The 11,468-nt window shown below is 52.9% G+C and overlaps 9 protein-coding genes across 13 annotated transcripts; 4 read left to right on the plus strand and 5 right to left on the minus strand.

Moving 5' to 3' along the window:
• Positions 1-838, minus strand: KVP17_002098 (uncharacterized protein; the record flags this gene model as incomplete). 2 transcript variants are annotated; one of them, XM_068518063.1, is made up of 1 exon in its annotated part: positions 1-838. In XM_068518063.1, a coding segment is annotated over one exon (838 nt), but the record flags the coding sequence as incomplete, so codon positions are not given. The 2 variants fall into 2 exon arrangements, with proteins under 2 accessions (XP_068372003.1, XP_068372002.1); XM_068518062.1 differs by having other exon boundaries at positions 25-838.
• A 187-nt stretch (positions 839-1,025) lies between these two features.
• On the plus strand, positions 1,026-2,036 carry KVP17_002100 (uncharacterized protein; the record flags this gene model as incomplete). Its single annotated transcript, XM_068518065.1, has 1 exon — positions 1,026-2,036. The coding sequence occupies one exon, from the start codon at positions 1,026-1,028 to the stop codon at positions 2,034-2,036; it is 1,011 nt and encodes a 336-aa protein (XP_068372005.1).
• A 31-nt stretch (positions 2,037-2,067) lies between these two features.
• Positions 2,068-4,310, minus strand: KVP17_002093 (uncharacterized protein; the record flags this gene model as incomplete). 2 transcript variants are annotated; one of them, XM_068518053.1, is made up of 4 exons in its annotated part: positions 2,068-2,070; positions 2,102-2,210; positions 2,237-2,848; positions 2,875-4,310. In XM_068518053.1, 4 exons carry the CDS (start codon positions 4,308-4,310, stop codon positions 2,068-2,070), a joined length of 2,160 nt encoding a protein of 719 aa, XP_068371996.1. The 2 variants fall into 2 exon arrangements, with proteins under 2 accessions (XP_068371996.1, XP_068371995.1); XM_068518052.1 differs by lacking the exons at positions 2,068-2,070; positions 2,102-2,210; positions 2,237-2,848 and having other exon boundaries at positions 2,871-4,310.
• Positions 4,311-4,471: 161 nt separating this feature from the next.
• KVP17_002095 (uncharacterized protein) lies at positions 4,472-5,440 on the plus strand (the record flags this gene model as incomplete). Its single annotated transcript, XM_068518059.1, has 1 exon — positions 4,472-5,440. The coding sequence occupies one exon, from the start codon at positions 4,472-4,474 to the stop codon at positions 5,438-5,440; it is 969 nt and encodes a 322-aa protein (XP_068371999.1).
• A 135-nt stretch (positions 5,441-5,575) lies between these two features.
• Positions 5,576-7,108, minus strand: KVP17_002097 (uncharacterized protein; the record flags this gene model as incomplete). The annotated part of the gene is made up of 1 exon (XM_068518061.1): positions 5,576-7,108. The coding sequence occupies one exon, from the start codon at positions 7,106-7,108 to the stop codon at positions 5,576-5,578; it is 1,533 nt and encodes a 510-aa protein (XP_068372001.1).
• Positions 7,109-7,316: 208 nt separating this feature from the next.
• KVP17_002096 (uncharacterized protein) lies at positions 7,317-8,610 on the minus strand (the record flags this gene model as incomplete). Its single annotated transcript, XM_068518060.1, has 2 exons — positions 7,317-7,816; positions 7,845-8,610. 2 exons carry the CDS (start codon positions 8,608-8,610, stop codon positions 7,317-7,319), a joined length of 1,266 nt encoding a protein of 421 aa, XP_068372000.1.
• A 148-nt stretch (positions 8,611-8,758) lies between these two features.
• On the plus strand, positions 8,759-9,341 carry KVP17_002101 (uncharacterized protein; the record flags this gene model as incomplete). 2 transcript variants are annotated; one of them, XM_068518067.1, is made up of 2 exons in its annotated part: positions 8,780-9,027; positions 9,056-9,341. In XM_068518067.1, the coding sequence occupies 2 exons, from the start codon at positions 8,780-8,782 to the stop codon at positions 9,339-9,341; spliced, it is 534 nt and encodes a 177-aa protein (XP_068372007.1). The 2 variants fall into 2 exon arrangements, with proteins under 2 accessions (XP_068372006.1, XP_068372007.1); XM_068518066.1 differs by lacking the exon at positions 9,056-9,341 and having other exon boundaries at positions 8,759-9,031.
• A 34-nt stretch (positions 9,342-9,375) lies between these two features.
• On the minus strand, positions 9,376-9,747 carry KVP17_002099 (uncharacterized protein; the record flags this gene model as incomplete). Its single annotated transcript, XM_068518064.1, has 1 exon — positions 9,376-9,747. The coding sequence occupies one exon, from the start codon at positions 9,745-9,747 to the stop codon at positions 9,376-9,378; it is 372 nt and encodes a 123-aa protein (XP_068372004.1).
• Positions 9,748-9,769: 22 nt separating this feature from the next.
• Positions 9,770-10,687, plus strand: KVP17_002094 (uncharacterized protein; the record flags this gene model as incomplete). Of its 2 annotated transcripts, XM_068518058.1 has the most annotated exons (3): positions 10,028-10,033; positions 10,064-10,352; positions 10,380-10,687. In XM_068518058.1, the coding sequence occupies 3 exons, from the start codon at positions 10,028-10,030 to the stop codon at positions 10,685-10,687; spliced, it is 603 nt and encodes a 200-aa protein (XP_068371998.1). The 2 variants fall into 2 exon arrangements, with proteins under 2 accessions (XP_068371997.1, XP_068371998.1); XM_068518057.1 differs by lacking the exon at positions 10,380-10,687 and having other exon boundaries at positions 9,770-10,375.
• Between the last annotated feature and the right edge of the window lie 781 nt (positions 10,688-11,468).

Here is an 11,468-nt window from a genome sequence, read left to right on the forward strand (position 1 = left end):
CCCCAGCATTGTCGAATTCCCCACAGTAGTTGGGAGCGCTAAAGAGAGTGACGAGCTGACGCTTCGCGAAGAACTCGTAACCGTCCTCAATGACCTGGTGGGCCCGGCATATGAGATCCAAGTCGTGCTTCTGAAGGAATTTGGTCACGACGTCAGCGCCAAACGTGAACGAAACGCCACGGTCGTTCTCACCCCATCCTGATATCTCCTTTTCAGGGTCAGACCAGAGAAGGTCTACTAGGAGGCCTGTGTCCGGGATGTCGGTAGGCCTGATTATGCGTCTGATATTGTCCATGGCGAGTAACTCCGGAGACAGACCTCCATGCATACAGAATATCTTCTCGTCGATAATTGCAGCTACTGGAAGACAGTTGAAGCAGTCAGTGAAAGTTTTCCACAGCTTGATGTTATAACGGCGCTTGCACTCGTCGTAGAACCCATAAATCCTGTTGATGGAGGCGCATTCGTGGTTCCCCCGCAGAAGGAAGAAGTTCTCCGGGTACTTCACCTTATAGGCTAGAAGCAGGCAGATGGTCTCCAAGCTTTGTTTGCCTCTGTCGACATAGTCTCCCAAGAATAGATAGTTTGCTTCCGGAGGGAACCCGCCGTATTCGAAGAGACGGAGCAGGTCGTAGAATTGTCCGTGGATGTCGCCACAGATTTTGATAGGAGCCTCTAATTCTAGAAGGATCGGTTGCGCCATGAATATGTCTCGAGAACGCAAACACAGACCTCGCACCTCAGGCTCGCTCAGTTGCACGGGCTTGCCTGGCCGAGAGCCGCGCACCTCTAGGAGCTTGCCGATGATGGAGTCCACGTCGATGTCGATAGATGTCATCTACTGAAGCTGCAACACGGCAATATCACAATATTGTACCATGAGTGAAAAAGCGAAGTGGGTTCGTAGTTCGAGATATTAGGTGAGTCTAGAGAGAAGTCTAATCCAACGAGGTGCTGTCTGATACCTCGTGCGCTTTTGATGCAGTATGAATTCGTCAGAGACACTAGGAAATCGCGCATATTCGATGCTGCCACAACACTCCCAGCATTCCTCGCGATCAGAGGGCGCGAAGCAACGACTCAGAGAGCGGCAGGTGCGACATGATGAGAGCCAGCTCGTTGGTCGCTCTCGGGGCGAGAGAGCTTTAGACGAGAAATGCGACGAATGGGCAGCAGTTAAACCGCCATCAGCAGTTAGGGTGGCCCCAGCGTGCCTGCCGCAACCGGAAGCGAAGCGGAAGAAGACAGGCCAACCGAAACAGCGGTCGGTGATTGAGGCTCTCGCCATAATGCGTACCGCCCTGAAGACGCCAACTAAGTACGTAAAGGTGCTCTGTTCTCTTGAGAGGCTTACCACAGCCGCCACGCTACGGTCCAATGGTGCTGAGGTGTTAGAGTTCTTGAGGTACGTGTGCACGTGCACGTTGGCAACTGAGCACGCTGACGGGCGGCCAGCCCTTGCTCGCATCATAGGCACTCTCACTGAACACTGCGCCGACCAACCACAACCCTGGTTGACTCGTGAACAATCGAATGAGGTGCAGGTGCTGAGCATAGTTGTGAACGTCGGCAAACTTTTTACAGACGACAGCTACGCGTTCAACAAGGCGATAGACGATCTAAGTGGCGTACTGGAGGATATTGTTGGAGAGGCTCGAGAAGACCAGCTGGAAGAGTTAGAGGACGAGCCCGAGGAGCGAGCGGCGGAGCACCGGGCTGATTTGAGGCGACTACGCCAGCAACTCTACGTCGCCGGCCTCCAAGTAGCACTGTCGTTCAAGTCGGTTCGTTGGGCCCGCCCAGGCGTCTCTGCTTTGATGAAGGAGAGCTACCTGAAACGCGAGGCTTTCGATCAGCCTCAGAGGTCTGCTGTGGAGCAGGCACAGACGCTTATGAGGGAGTCGACCGCTGGGAGTCGGGTGGGCCAGGTCACGGAGGCTGGGCGCAGCCAGGCGCCTGTGATTGATGGTCGGCAGGAGCGGCTGACGTTTGTGCATGGGAGTGAAGTCTGGTCTGCCAAACAAGCGGGTCTCTAGAATCCTCGCAGGCTTTTCTTGAACTTCATCACTACTGGCGTACGCCCCGTGGCGAATGCACTCACCACATCCGATACTAGGGCCGCCAGAAGTGTAACATTGACCAGACAGAAGTAGTACATGGGCAAGACAGAAGAGTGCAGCGTGGTCGTTGACTGCTGTTTGGCGTAACGACTGTGTGTGAGTGCCTGATCACCCACTTTATCAGTGCGTCGTCCCTACGAATATACTCCTTGAGAGCCAGTAGCATCGTCATCACTACAATTCCGAAGAGCAAAAGGCTCAGGCAGGCGGGTTTCTTGTCAAAAGTAGCGAACGCGAAATGCAGTAAGCTGAACGCCAGCGCGCTCACGAACAGCGAGAGGTTCAGATAGTGCAGGAGGTTCCGCTCGCAAGCGAAGGACGCTTTCGGGTCCAGTTTACGTACCGTTTGCATCCCCAACGCCTGTTCACGGGAAGCGCGAAGCCACTCCAGAGTCTTCTGACCTGTAGTCAGTTGGGAACCGGCCATGGCGAAGATCTGGTTCACAGTCACATCAGTGGGGAGCTCAATGCCAACAGAGTTCTGAGTGAGAGTGTGAATGTTGCTCAGATGCCAGACGCTGCCCACGCCTGAGGGAAGCATGAGCGAGGAGCCCATCCTTGTTCTGACTTCTGGCCGAGGCGGAGCATCTATGCCCCTCTTGAAGCCCTTTTCCTCGAAGAAGTCGACCCAGTGCGGCAGTGGACAACTTGTCAACTTTTCTCTGTGTAAGAAGGCCATCCCATGCTGAAACTTCGAGAACTTGTACACCATTCTAGCTCCGCCGTCGCTGTGTGAAGGAGTTTGGCAACTCACGCAAGCAGAGCTGAGACCCAGTCGGGTTGCGTAGCTTGCAGTTTGACCTCCAGTACACCGTAGGGAAATCGAACAACATCGTCTTTACCCAAAATTTCCTCTCCCACTCGACACCACTGCAGAGGCCTGTCGGGAACACTCCTGAACTCGTTCACCATGATCAGGTTGGAGTCCAAGGAGAAGCGCACCTCGTTATTGTCAGCAAGCTGAAAAGCCGAACGCAGGTAGGAAGTGCGAAGCATCGGCTCCAGACCCAGAAACTCGATAGCCTCGGAGACCTCTGTAGCCAGGGTCAACATGTGCTGTCGTTTGCGCTCAACCTTGATTTTGGCTGCTTCCGTTGGAAGGTTCAACTCCTGAGCCAGAAACGGCACGACAGCCTTGTGTTTGAGCTGGAACCTCTCTTTAGTGCTTGTTTCGCCAGACCAGCCCTCGTGGTGCGTTTTTCTCTCCACGAATATAGGCTTGTCCAGCTCGCCAGTGTGTTCACCATACCACCGGAGCCGCAGAAGTTGCGCTCCTTGCATCTTCCGAATCCGATTACTGTAACTCGTGGCTCGCTCGTTGTCAAAGTAGACAGATGACACCATTTGCCCGTCCGAGACCACCGCCTCAACGTCGTGAGCACTCCGCTCAAGACTTCCAAACGGGTCAAGCAGCGGCATTAGCTGCTCAGTTGAGTAACCAAACACCAGAAACGGCATTCGCTTCAAAATGAACGCCTTCGTCCGCACTACTCTCTCCGGCGGCACCCAATACTTTGTTGTGGATCTCACAAAGGCTTCCGGCGGTGTCCACACGCCACGGTCAGCGGTCTGGGCTATCTGCCCCTTGATTCGGCGCGTTATCTCGGCCTGCAGGCCCCGCCACCGCTCCCAAGCGAGGGACAGGAGCACCAGTAGCGAATCCACCCGCGTCGCACAGAAAGGCTCGCGCAGGACAGAGTGCAGCAGCCACTGGTGGTGGTTGGTGCCTAGTACGGAGTCGTAGATTCGGCCTAGGCGATCTACGATTTCCACGTTCACCCTCATGAATCCGTCGAGGTGAACGATCTCCGCGCTTTGAACGTCCAGCTGTTGCTCGGTTCTCTCGAAGAACGCGCGAGTTGAAGCGGACAGCGCACCTGTGGCTCCTGGCAACAGCTTGGCTTCGATGTCGTGGCTGAACTCGCGTAAGTGCTTGGCTGCAGTTTTTAGACCAGATGAGATTTGATGTGCAGACTTGAGAGCAAAGTTGTTAACTTTGTCGGTCTCGGCGTTCAGTCGTTCCTGGAAAACACGTTCCCGGTCTACTGGACCCAGCGTTTCAGTTCTCTTTAATTTGTAGATCAGGTACTTGCACTGAGCGTAGTCTACGTAGTGTTTGCCATAGTGGGGCGGTATCCGTCGAGTTAAGACGTCTTCGAAGGATTTTGGGCAGTCGAAGTCGTCCAGCATTTGGGATTAGGGCGATTTTTGTGGCGAGCAAGTGCTCTCTGAGGGGCTCTCAAACGGCACCTTCACGTATCAGAGCCTAAGAAGATCGCCAAGACATTGTTGAACGATTTCTAGCAACCACAGTTGTCTGACTCAGCGCTGCTCCAATTGAGTCATTTACAATGGTCATCGATCGGCTCCCAGCTCTGCGGGAGGCAGTCAACGTGGCGAATCCTACTCTTGTGGATCAGCTTCCTGGAGTTTCAGGGATTCTGATGGATGAGCGAGAGGAAAACTTTGATGTAGAAGCGCAATTGGGAATCTCACGCGAGGGAGATGAGGAGGAGTTCATGGCTGAGTATCTGTACCAAATAAGTACTATCAAGGATGGGATCAACAACATCGTCAAGTGCACTGAGAATCTAGCTGTATTAGGCCAGCAACTTCGACAATCCACAGAGGCCACAAGCGACAAAGATGTGTCCACAGTCACCAACAAGATTCTAGACGACGCCAATAGACACGTGATGCTGGTGAAGAACTTGCTGGAGGCCATCAAAAAGGACAACGACCTTTTCAGTCAACAGCATCCAGCCAAATCTGAAGCCAGAATCCGTGAGAATCTGCACGCTGCGGTGACCAGGCGGTTCAGAGACGTCATCATCGAGTACCAGACCGCCCAGGGCGTCTATAAGCAGGAGGTGAAGAACAAAGTTGCGCGCCAGGTCCGTCTTGTGCATCCCGAGGTGACGACAGACGAGTTACAAGAAATCACTGAGGGCGGCAACATGGCGGCCGCCGCGACGCTCATTCGCTCTCGCGTCACGGGCGGCAGTCAAAGCTTGCACAACGCCCTCGCTGACATCCACGAGAAGTACCGTGACGTTATGAAGCTGGAGAACTCAGTTGCTGAGTTGCATCAGATGTTCGTGGACCTGGCTGCACTAGTCGATGCGCAGGGAGAGCTGTTGGACCAAATCCAACACTCTGTCCAGGGGGCCAAGGATTACACCGACAAGGCGGAACGGGACTTGGTTAAGGCCCGGCGATATCAACTCTCCAGCAACAAGCGAACGTGCTGGTGTTTGACGGCGCTTATCGTTCTCATCATCCTCATCGGAGGTCCCGCACTTATTTTCCTTTTCAAGTAGTTTTGGGGATGACTCCTTTTTGAAAAGATTTTCCTCTGTTTACAAAACTATAAATGTTTTTATTCTTGGACAGAAATAATTAATTCCTTTTCCTTATAATTATTGTTCATAAAAATACTTGAGATCGAGCTTTTGTTAGTAAGACTGCCCAAACCTCGGGGTGAGGCCCTCTCCTTCTCTCACCAAATACATCCAGCCTTCAGCCATGAACTCTGCTTCTCCTGTGGAACTCGTGCCCGAGAAAGGGCTCTCGCTTCGTTCGCGCGCTGGCGGAAGGGGAAGCCGTCGGGACTCATACTCGCGAGGCCCAGTGTCAGAGGGAGAATCGGAATCCGCAAAATGCGCCACGATCTTGAACGGAGGCTGTTTATCAACAGCAACTCGACCATCCTTACACAGCACCTGATACTCAGGCGGCTCAAACAGGGGAATAACGTTACGTTGCACCATATGTCGAAGCCCCTCGGTCGGAGAAGTGCCGTACACAAGACGCCCCAAATGGGCGAGCACCTCTTTGAAGCCCCAGTAGTCAATGACATCGGAACTCACCCGCTGCATAACTTGCAGGAGGTGGTCTTCCAGTACGTCTTCTGGGATGCCGGCCTCGTCTAAGAGGTCAGCCACCTCGTCCAGCTCCATTACTGGGGGCAGGCCTCTGGCCCGCTTGGCAAAAATGTCGAATGCCATCATCTCGTCTGGCGTGGGCAGCGCCAGATTTAGGTCAGCTGTCGGACCATCTGACGCTGTAGCCACCTGAGGGGTAGCTTCCTCTTTGATTGTCTTGGGTGCGTCTTCGGAGCCTGCTGAGAGCGGCGGTTTTGGCGCTTTGGCCTTGGAAGGAGGCATTGAAGACGACTTGGACGAGAATGAGGTTTTGGAGACGTTCGATTGGTCGGAGACTCCGCTGGGCTTGGCTTGCTTGGTGTGCTTGACGTGCTTGGTGTGCTTGACGTGCTTGATGGGTTTGGTGGGCTCCGTCTGAGTAGGCCTTTCCTGGGTTTCCTTTGGCGCAGCAGCGACATCGGCAGCTTGGGTAGCCGCGTCCTGCACCCCACCACTACATTGTCGAGCGAATTCTAGCTGGACCTGGTAGTGGTGAGCTAAATGGTGTACTAAAGAATTCAGACCGTCCTCTCTTCCTATAGAGAGTCGACGAAATTTGTACCTGGCCAGGCGAATCAGAACCTTGAGGAAGTCACCAAACCCCACGGCCTTCCCGTCAGGATTTGACCGCAGGCGGAATACATGCTTGAACGCGTCCACCTGAGAGTCCATCTTAAGCAGATTTGCCTTGCGACAGATTTGTAGAAAACTTTGCTCACTAAGCTGGTTGCCCGCCGCTTCACCCAGAAAAACGGACTCCAGAAAGAAATTAATAGCGTTAGGGATGAATAGGACTTCGTGGTCCTCGCCTCCTCTCACACGGACTCTCTCGTCGACAAGCAGCTCATGCAATTGGTCTTGCTTCGGTGGCGGCGGAATCTTACGGCGGCGCAGCTTTTTGCGATCCACGACCTTAATGTCGCTCTGTGGCGTCCATTGCGGAATCCTTTCCTTCGAATACGGAATATTTTCCGGCGAACGCGTCGTTAACACACCCAGATGTGACTCCGCTGGTACCACGATATCTTCCAGACGGGGGCTACGTGTCACCTTTTTGGTTGACATAACTGGAGTCTTCGACTTGGGAGCTTTCGATAGTCTCCCTTGCTCGAATGACGAGTGCACACTAAAGGTGCAGAAATCGGATTATTAAGTCCTTCGATCTCACAGATGTGATACGTACAAGAATCATCCTATGACAGATAATTCGACAGGATACAAAAACTGGCTCGGTTTACTGTGTGCGTTAAGACATAATAATGCCGCAGCGAAACTAAAGGTAATGCTTCTTCTCAATCTTTGTCAGACGCCTCCAGAGCAGGAGAAGCCCAGTCGTTATCATTGCGCAAGCAAAGAGCGTCGCGTAGAAAGTGCTCTTGGAGCTGTCAATAATGGACGACTGCACTCTCTCGACGTGGTCAGAAAGTGCTTGAATGACCCCTTCTTGCTTGCTCTTGCTGGTGAGTGCTAGCTTCTCCTGAACGTTGTTCATAGAGACATTCATGCCGGAAAATTGTCTGTGGGTCGAATCGAGGATGCGACGAACGCTGTCGATCTCGGTCTTCACATGTTCGATCGATTGAGGTACATGGTGCGTCAGGACGCTTTCGAGTGTCTGCAAGCGCTCATCCAAAGCCACTAGTCGCTGATTGGATTGTCGAACGTTACTTAAAACCTCGTCATGTTTGGCCTTAATCGCGTACATCACCTGCGACGCCACCACCTGAGCCATAGCGGAGGCGTCTGCGCTCCCAGCCGTCTCCTCTTTTACGTCTGCGTTGCGTTTCCAAGTCTCTCTTACATTCCACAGGCTTGACTTCGGCCGATGCCATCTCCCCAGGCAGAGCGAGGTTAATGTTGTTCACCGTGATTGACTTTACCGCGATCTCGTCGACGTCGCCAACCTCATCTGACCCAACGAACAGCGATAGTCGATACCCCTGTGGGTCGTAGGCCGGCATTTCCGCCTTGAAAACGTCAGCGTACACCGCTTTTTCCGGATGATACACCTTTCCTATGACTTGACCAGGCGTAACGGAAAGCAACAACCGATACTCGCCCTGACTAGGCGTCCAATAGATGCCCTTTTCGGATGGAATCTTGCCGCGGCCATCTAAGGTTTTAGTCCCCATATGCAGAAGCCCTGATAGAGAGGGGTTTCTCTTGCTGGTCCTGTCGAAGGTGGCGGCGAAGAACCCGAGTCCCTTGAAGGTGCCGTTGGACCCGAAAACACGGCCTGGTTGCAGTTCAGGGTCCCTCCACTCAGTGAGAAATATGCTTGCACCGTGTGTCACTGAAGTCAGTGAGGTGGATCGGCTCAGCTCAATGACGACGTCGAATGTGTCCGTGAGGATTGGTAGTCTTGACTTGAGGTGACCATCTCTCGCTGCACTGGATGGGTCTGATAGTGTGAGTCCCCTCGACCCCCAGATGCACCCTCCCTCACATTCCCAGTACTGTTGGTCATAGAATCCTGTGGTAATAGAATGCAAAGGCAGCAACCTCTTTTCGACTGTAGACTCCAGACCGAGAACTTGCACTGCGAGTGAGCCGAGAAGAAGCCGCATCGAAAAACTGGGAAAAAACTCCTGGTTGACATAAGCATAGCAGCAGGTTGTGCCCACATACAACCCCTCGAAGACGTCAATGGACGTGACACCGGTGACGGCGGCTGGGGCCTCGCTCAAATACTTGGCATACAGTCAGCTATTATCGATGCAGTTTTTCGTGTGCATTATGGTGCAGCTGGATATTCGGGATTGGCGACACATCCACAATCGAGATGGACGAATAGTGGAGAATGAGCTTCAGATGCTCATGGAAGACAACAAAAAGCTCTTGGACACAGTCCTGGCCAGTTACAAAATCGAAAAGGAACTCAGAGAACTACTGGATGAAGCGGCCAGTGTCAATCAGGCCTCACAGAAGCAGGTGCAGCTCATCACTGATGCCGTAGAGGCCATGCAATCCCACATGGAGACCACGTGAGCTGTTGAAGCCTTCGCGAATCAGCGCCGACACTGGCGACCTTGCTGTCGGCCTTTCAGCAATTGACCGCGTCACAGAGTGCCTCAACGTTTTCCAGAGCGCTATCTTGCAACTCGCCGCAATCTCTCTGTTGTCTGATAGCCAACGGGAAGAAAGGTTCGAGTCGGTACTTGCAGTGCTGAACTCAGCAGGCACCTACTCCAGCAGCATTCAGGAATCACACGACGCGTGGCTGGCGGTATACCAAGGGGCCGAGGTAGAGTTTCCAGGAGAGGAGGAAGATGACATAATGACATTCAATGTTCATTAGCGCACCTCACTTTGCGACATTGCTCTGCCGCTTGTTAGAACCTCCTCTTAGCGAAGGCGTTGTTCTCTCTTCGAGAATGATCGACGAAATCGCATTCCTCCAGATTCTTGTAGCAAGTGAAGCAGATTGTCTTCGACCCCTGCGATGTCTGCCAAAACACCTTAACCATGGTCTGCCGCGGTCTATCACACCGAAAACAAACGTACGCTTGCAGCTTCTCGTACTTCTTTACCCGAAGGTTGGTCATGTCTGACTCCGTGTCCAACTCGAATTTGGGCTTCGGCTCGAACTTGTTCAGCTGCTTCATCAGCCGGTTCTGGTCGCGGAGAGTTTTCGCAGACTTCAGTGCTAGGACCAGGTCAACTTTCCGGGAGGTTGTAACTGGTTTCCGTTCTCCTGTTCCCATTAGGTTAAATCGTCGTTTGTTGATGGACCTTATTGACTTCACGCACCGTCAATGGACTCAGTTCGCTCACTTCGTTGACAGCGACGGCCGGCATGTCGAAATCACCAGCAACGCCGTGAAAGCGGGGCTCGTAGACTTCGCCAAGCAAGTCTCTTATGGCGTGGCTCACCTAAGGAATCTCGGTCGTCAGATGTCTTCCGGCGCAGACGATATCTGTGTGACTTGCGGTCGCAGCCGTTCAGGCTGTCAGACATGTTTATTCAGGCAGTGTCCAGTGTGTATGAAGGTGGGCCGGTGTCAGTTGCGACACAGACAGCACTTTTGTTTTGCTTGCTTCGGTCTGAGAAGCCTCCTCTGCAAGAGGACACCCTGTCTGAATTGTCATGACTTCGTGCTGGAGCAGCGTTACTTCCACTCGCGAACGCTGGCCTACCTCGAGACGGGAATCTACTGTAAGATGCCCTCAGCGAGCTCAAAGTTCGACAGGGTCTGGATCTACTTCAACATTGAGAGGGGAGAGCTCCTCTGGAGGTCCTTTCAACTACAAAACAACCTTCCGTTGCATCAGGGGTCTATTCTGATGTCGAGGATAAACCGGATAACACGTGAGTTCCCGTATTCTCTCTAAACAGTCGAGAGCGCCACTGTCAGCGTGTTCGAGGGCCCCAACCCACTGCTGCCGACAGAGTATGTTCCGTCACCTGACGGCTCGAGCCGTATGGACTCTTGCACCTTCTGTGAGGACGTGGACTGTCCTACCGTGGTCGTAGTTTGTGACTCTGAGGCCGAAGCCGCGGAGTGGCACCACGCGTGTAGGAGAGCTTGGATTAGCTTTGCTCCAGGACAACAGAAGCTCATCATGCAGCGGCTGGAATCACGTGCACTGCGCGCAACTGAGGGAGATGACATACCTATCCAGCCTGTATTATTTGGAACCTAATCGAATTTGCTACATTCTGAAACGGGTTATCTTTATTCATTTTTGCTGATTACATAACCATCCATTTAGAATCTAATCCAAATTACATTCTAAAAAGGGTTATTCATTTTTTAAACAATCCAATATTTACGGAGATGTTGCTTTAATAAATAGTAATCAACACAACCTCAAATAGTTAGTTCCAGAAGGCAGCCGGCATGTCCCACACTGAAGTCGAGCCATCGTAGTAGTAGCACCTCTCTTTGTCCTCATGATAGTACTCGGCCCAACCTCCAAGCGTCACACAAGGCGAATAGACACAAGTCGGAGAGCATTGGGAGTTGTTGAACCCGGGAGGGACGTCCCACATGGTTGTAGTTCCATCCCAGTAGTAGCATGTGGAATGCTCAGGAGACCATATCATCTCCCATTTACCAGCAGAGGCACATCTGTTGTTGGGGCATCCTGAGAAGCAAACGCCCGATGGACTGGTCGCCGTGGTAGTCGTAGTGGTAGTGGTCGTCGTGGAGGCCGTAGTGGTTGTGGTGTTCCCCGACTCAAAACACCCTGCACTGCAGGAGGTTTTCTCGTTACAAGGCCACCACTGGTATCCCTGCCGGCATGAATCGCATTGCGACTGCTGCACCCAGTTGACCAAGGGTTTACAGTCTGAGGGGGGTGTAGGGGCTTTCTGACATACACATCTCCGAGCCAACGCGACTGATCTACATATCGTATGACGTCTTCTGCTTCAAAAAAAAAAGAGGAGGGGGCGGGGGGTGGGGGGGTGGTGGGGTTGGGG

Source organism: the organism of the source record quoted next, assembly GCF_019968985.1.
Source record: "MAG: Porospora cf. gigantea B chromosome Unknown PgB_NODE_746_length_11468_cov_119.911, whole genome shotgun sequence".
Lineage (NCBI taxonomy): Eukaryota > Apicomplexa > Conoidasida > Eugregarinorida > Porosporidae > Porospora > Porospora cf. gigantea B.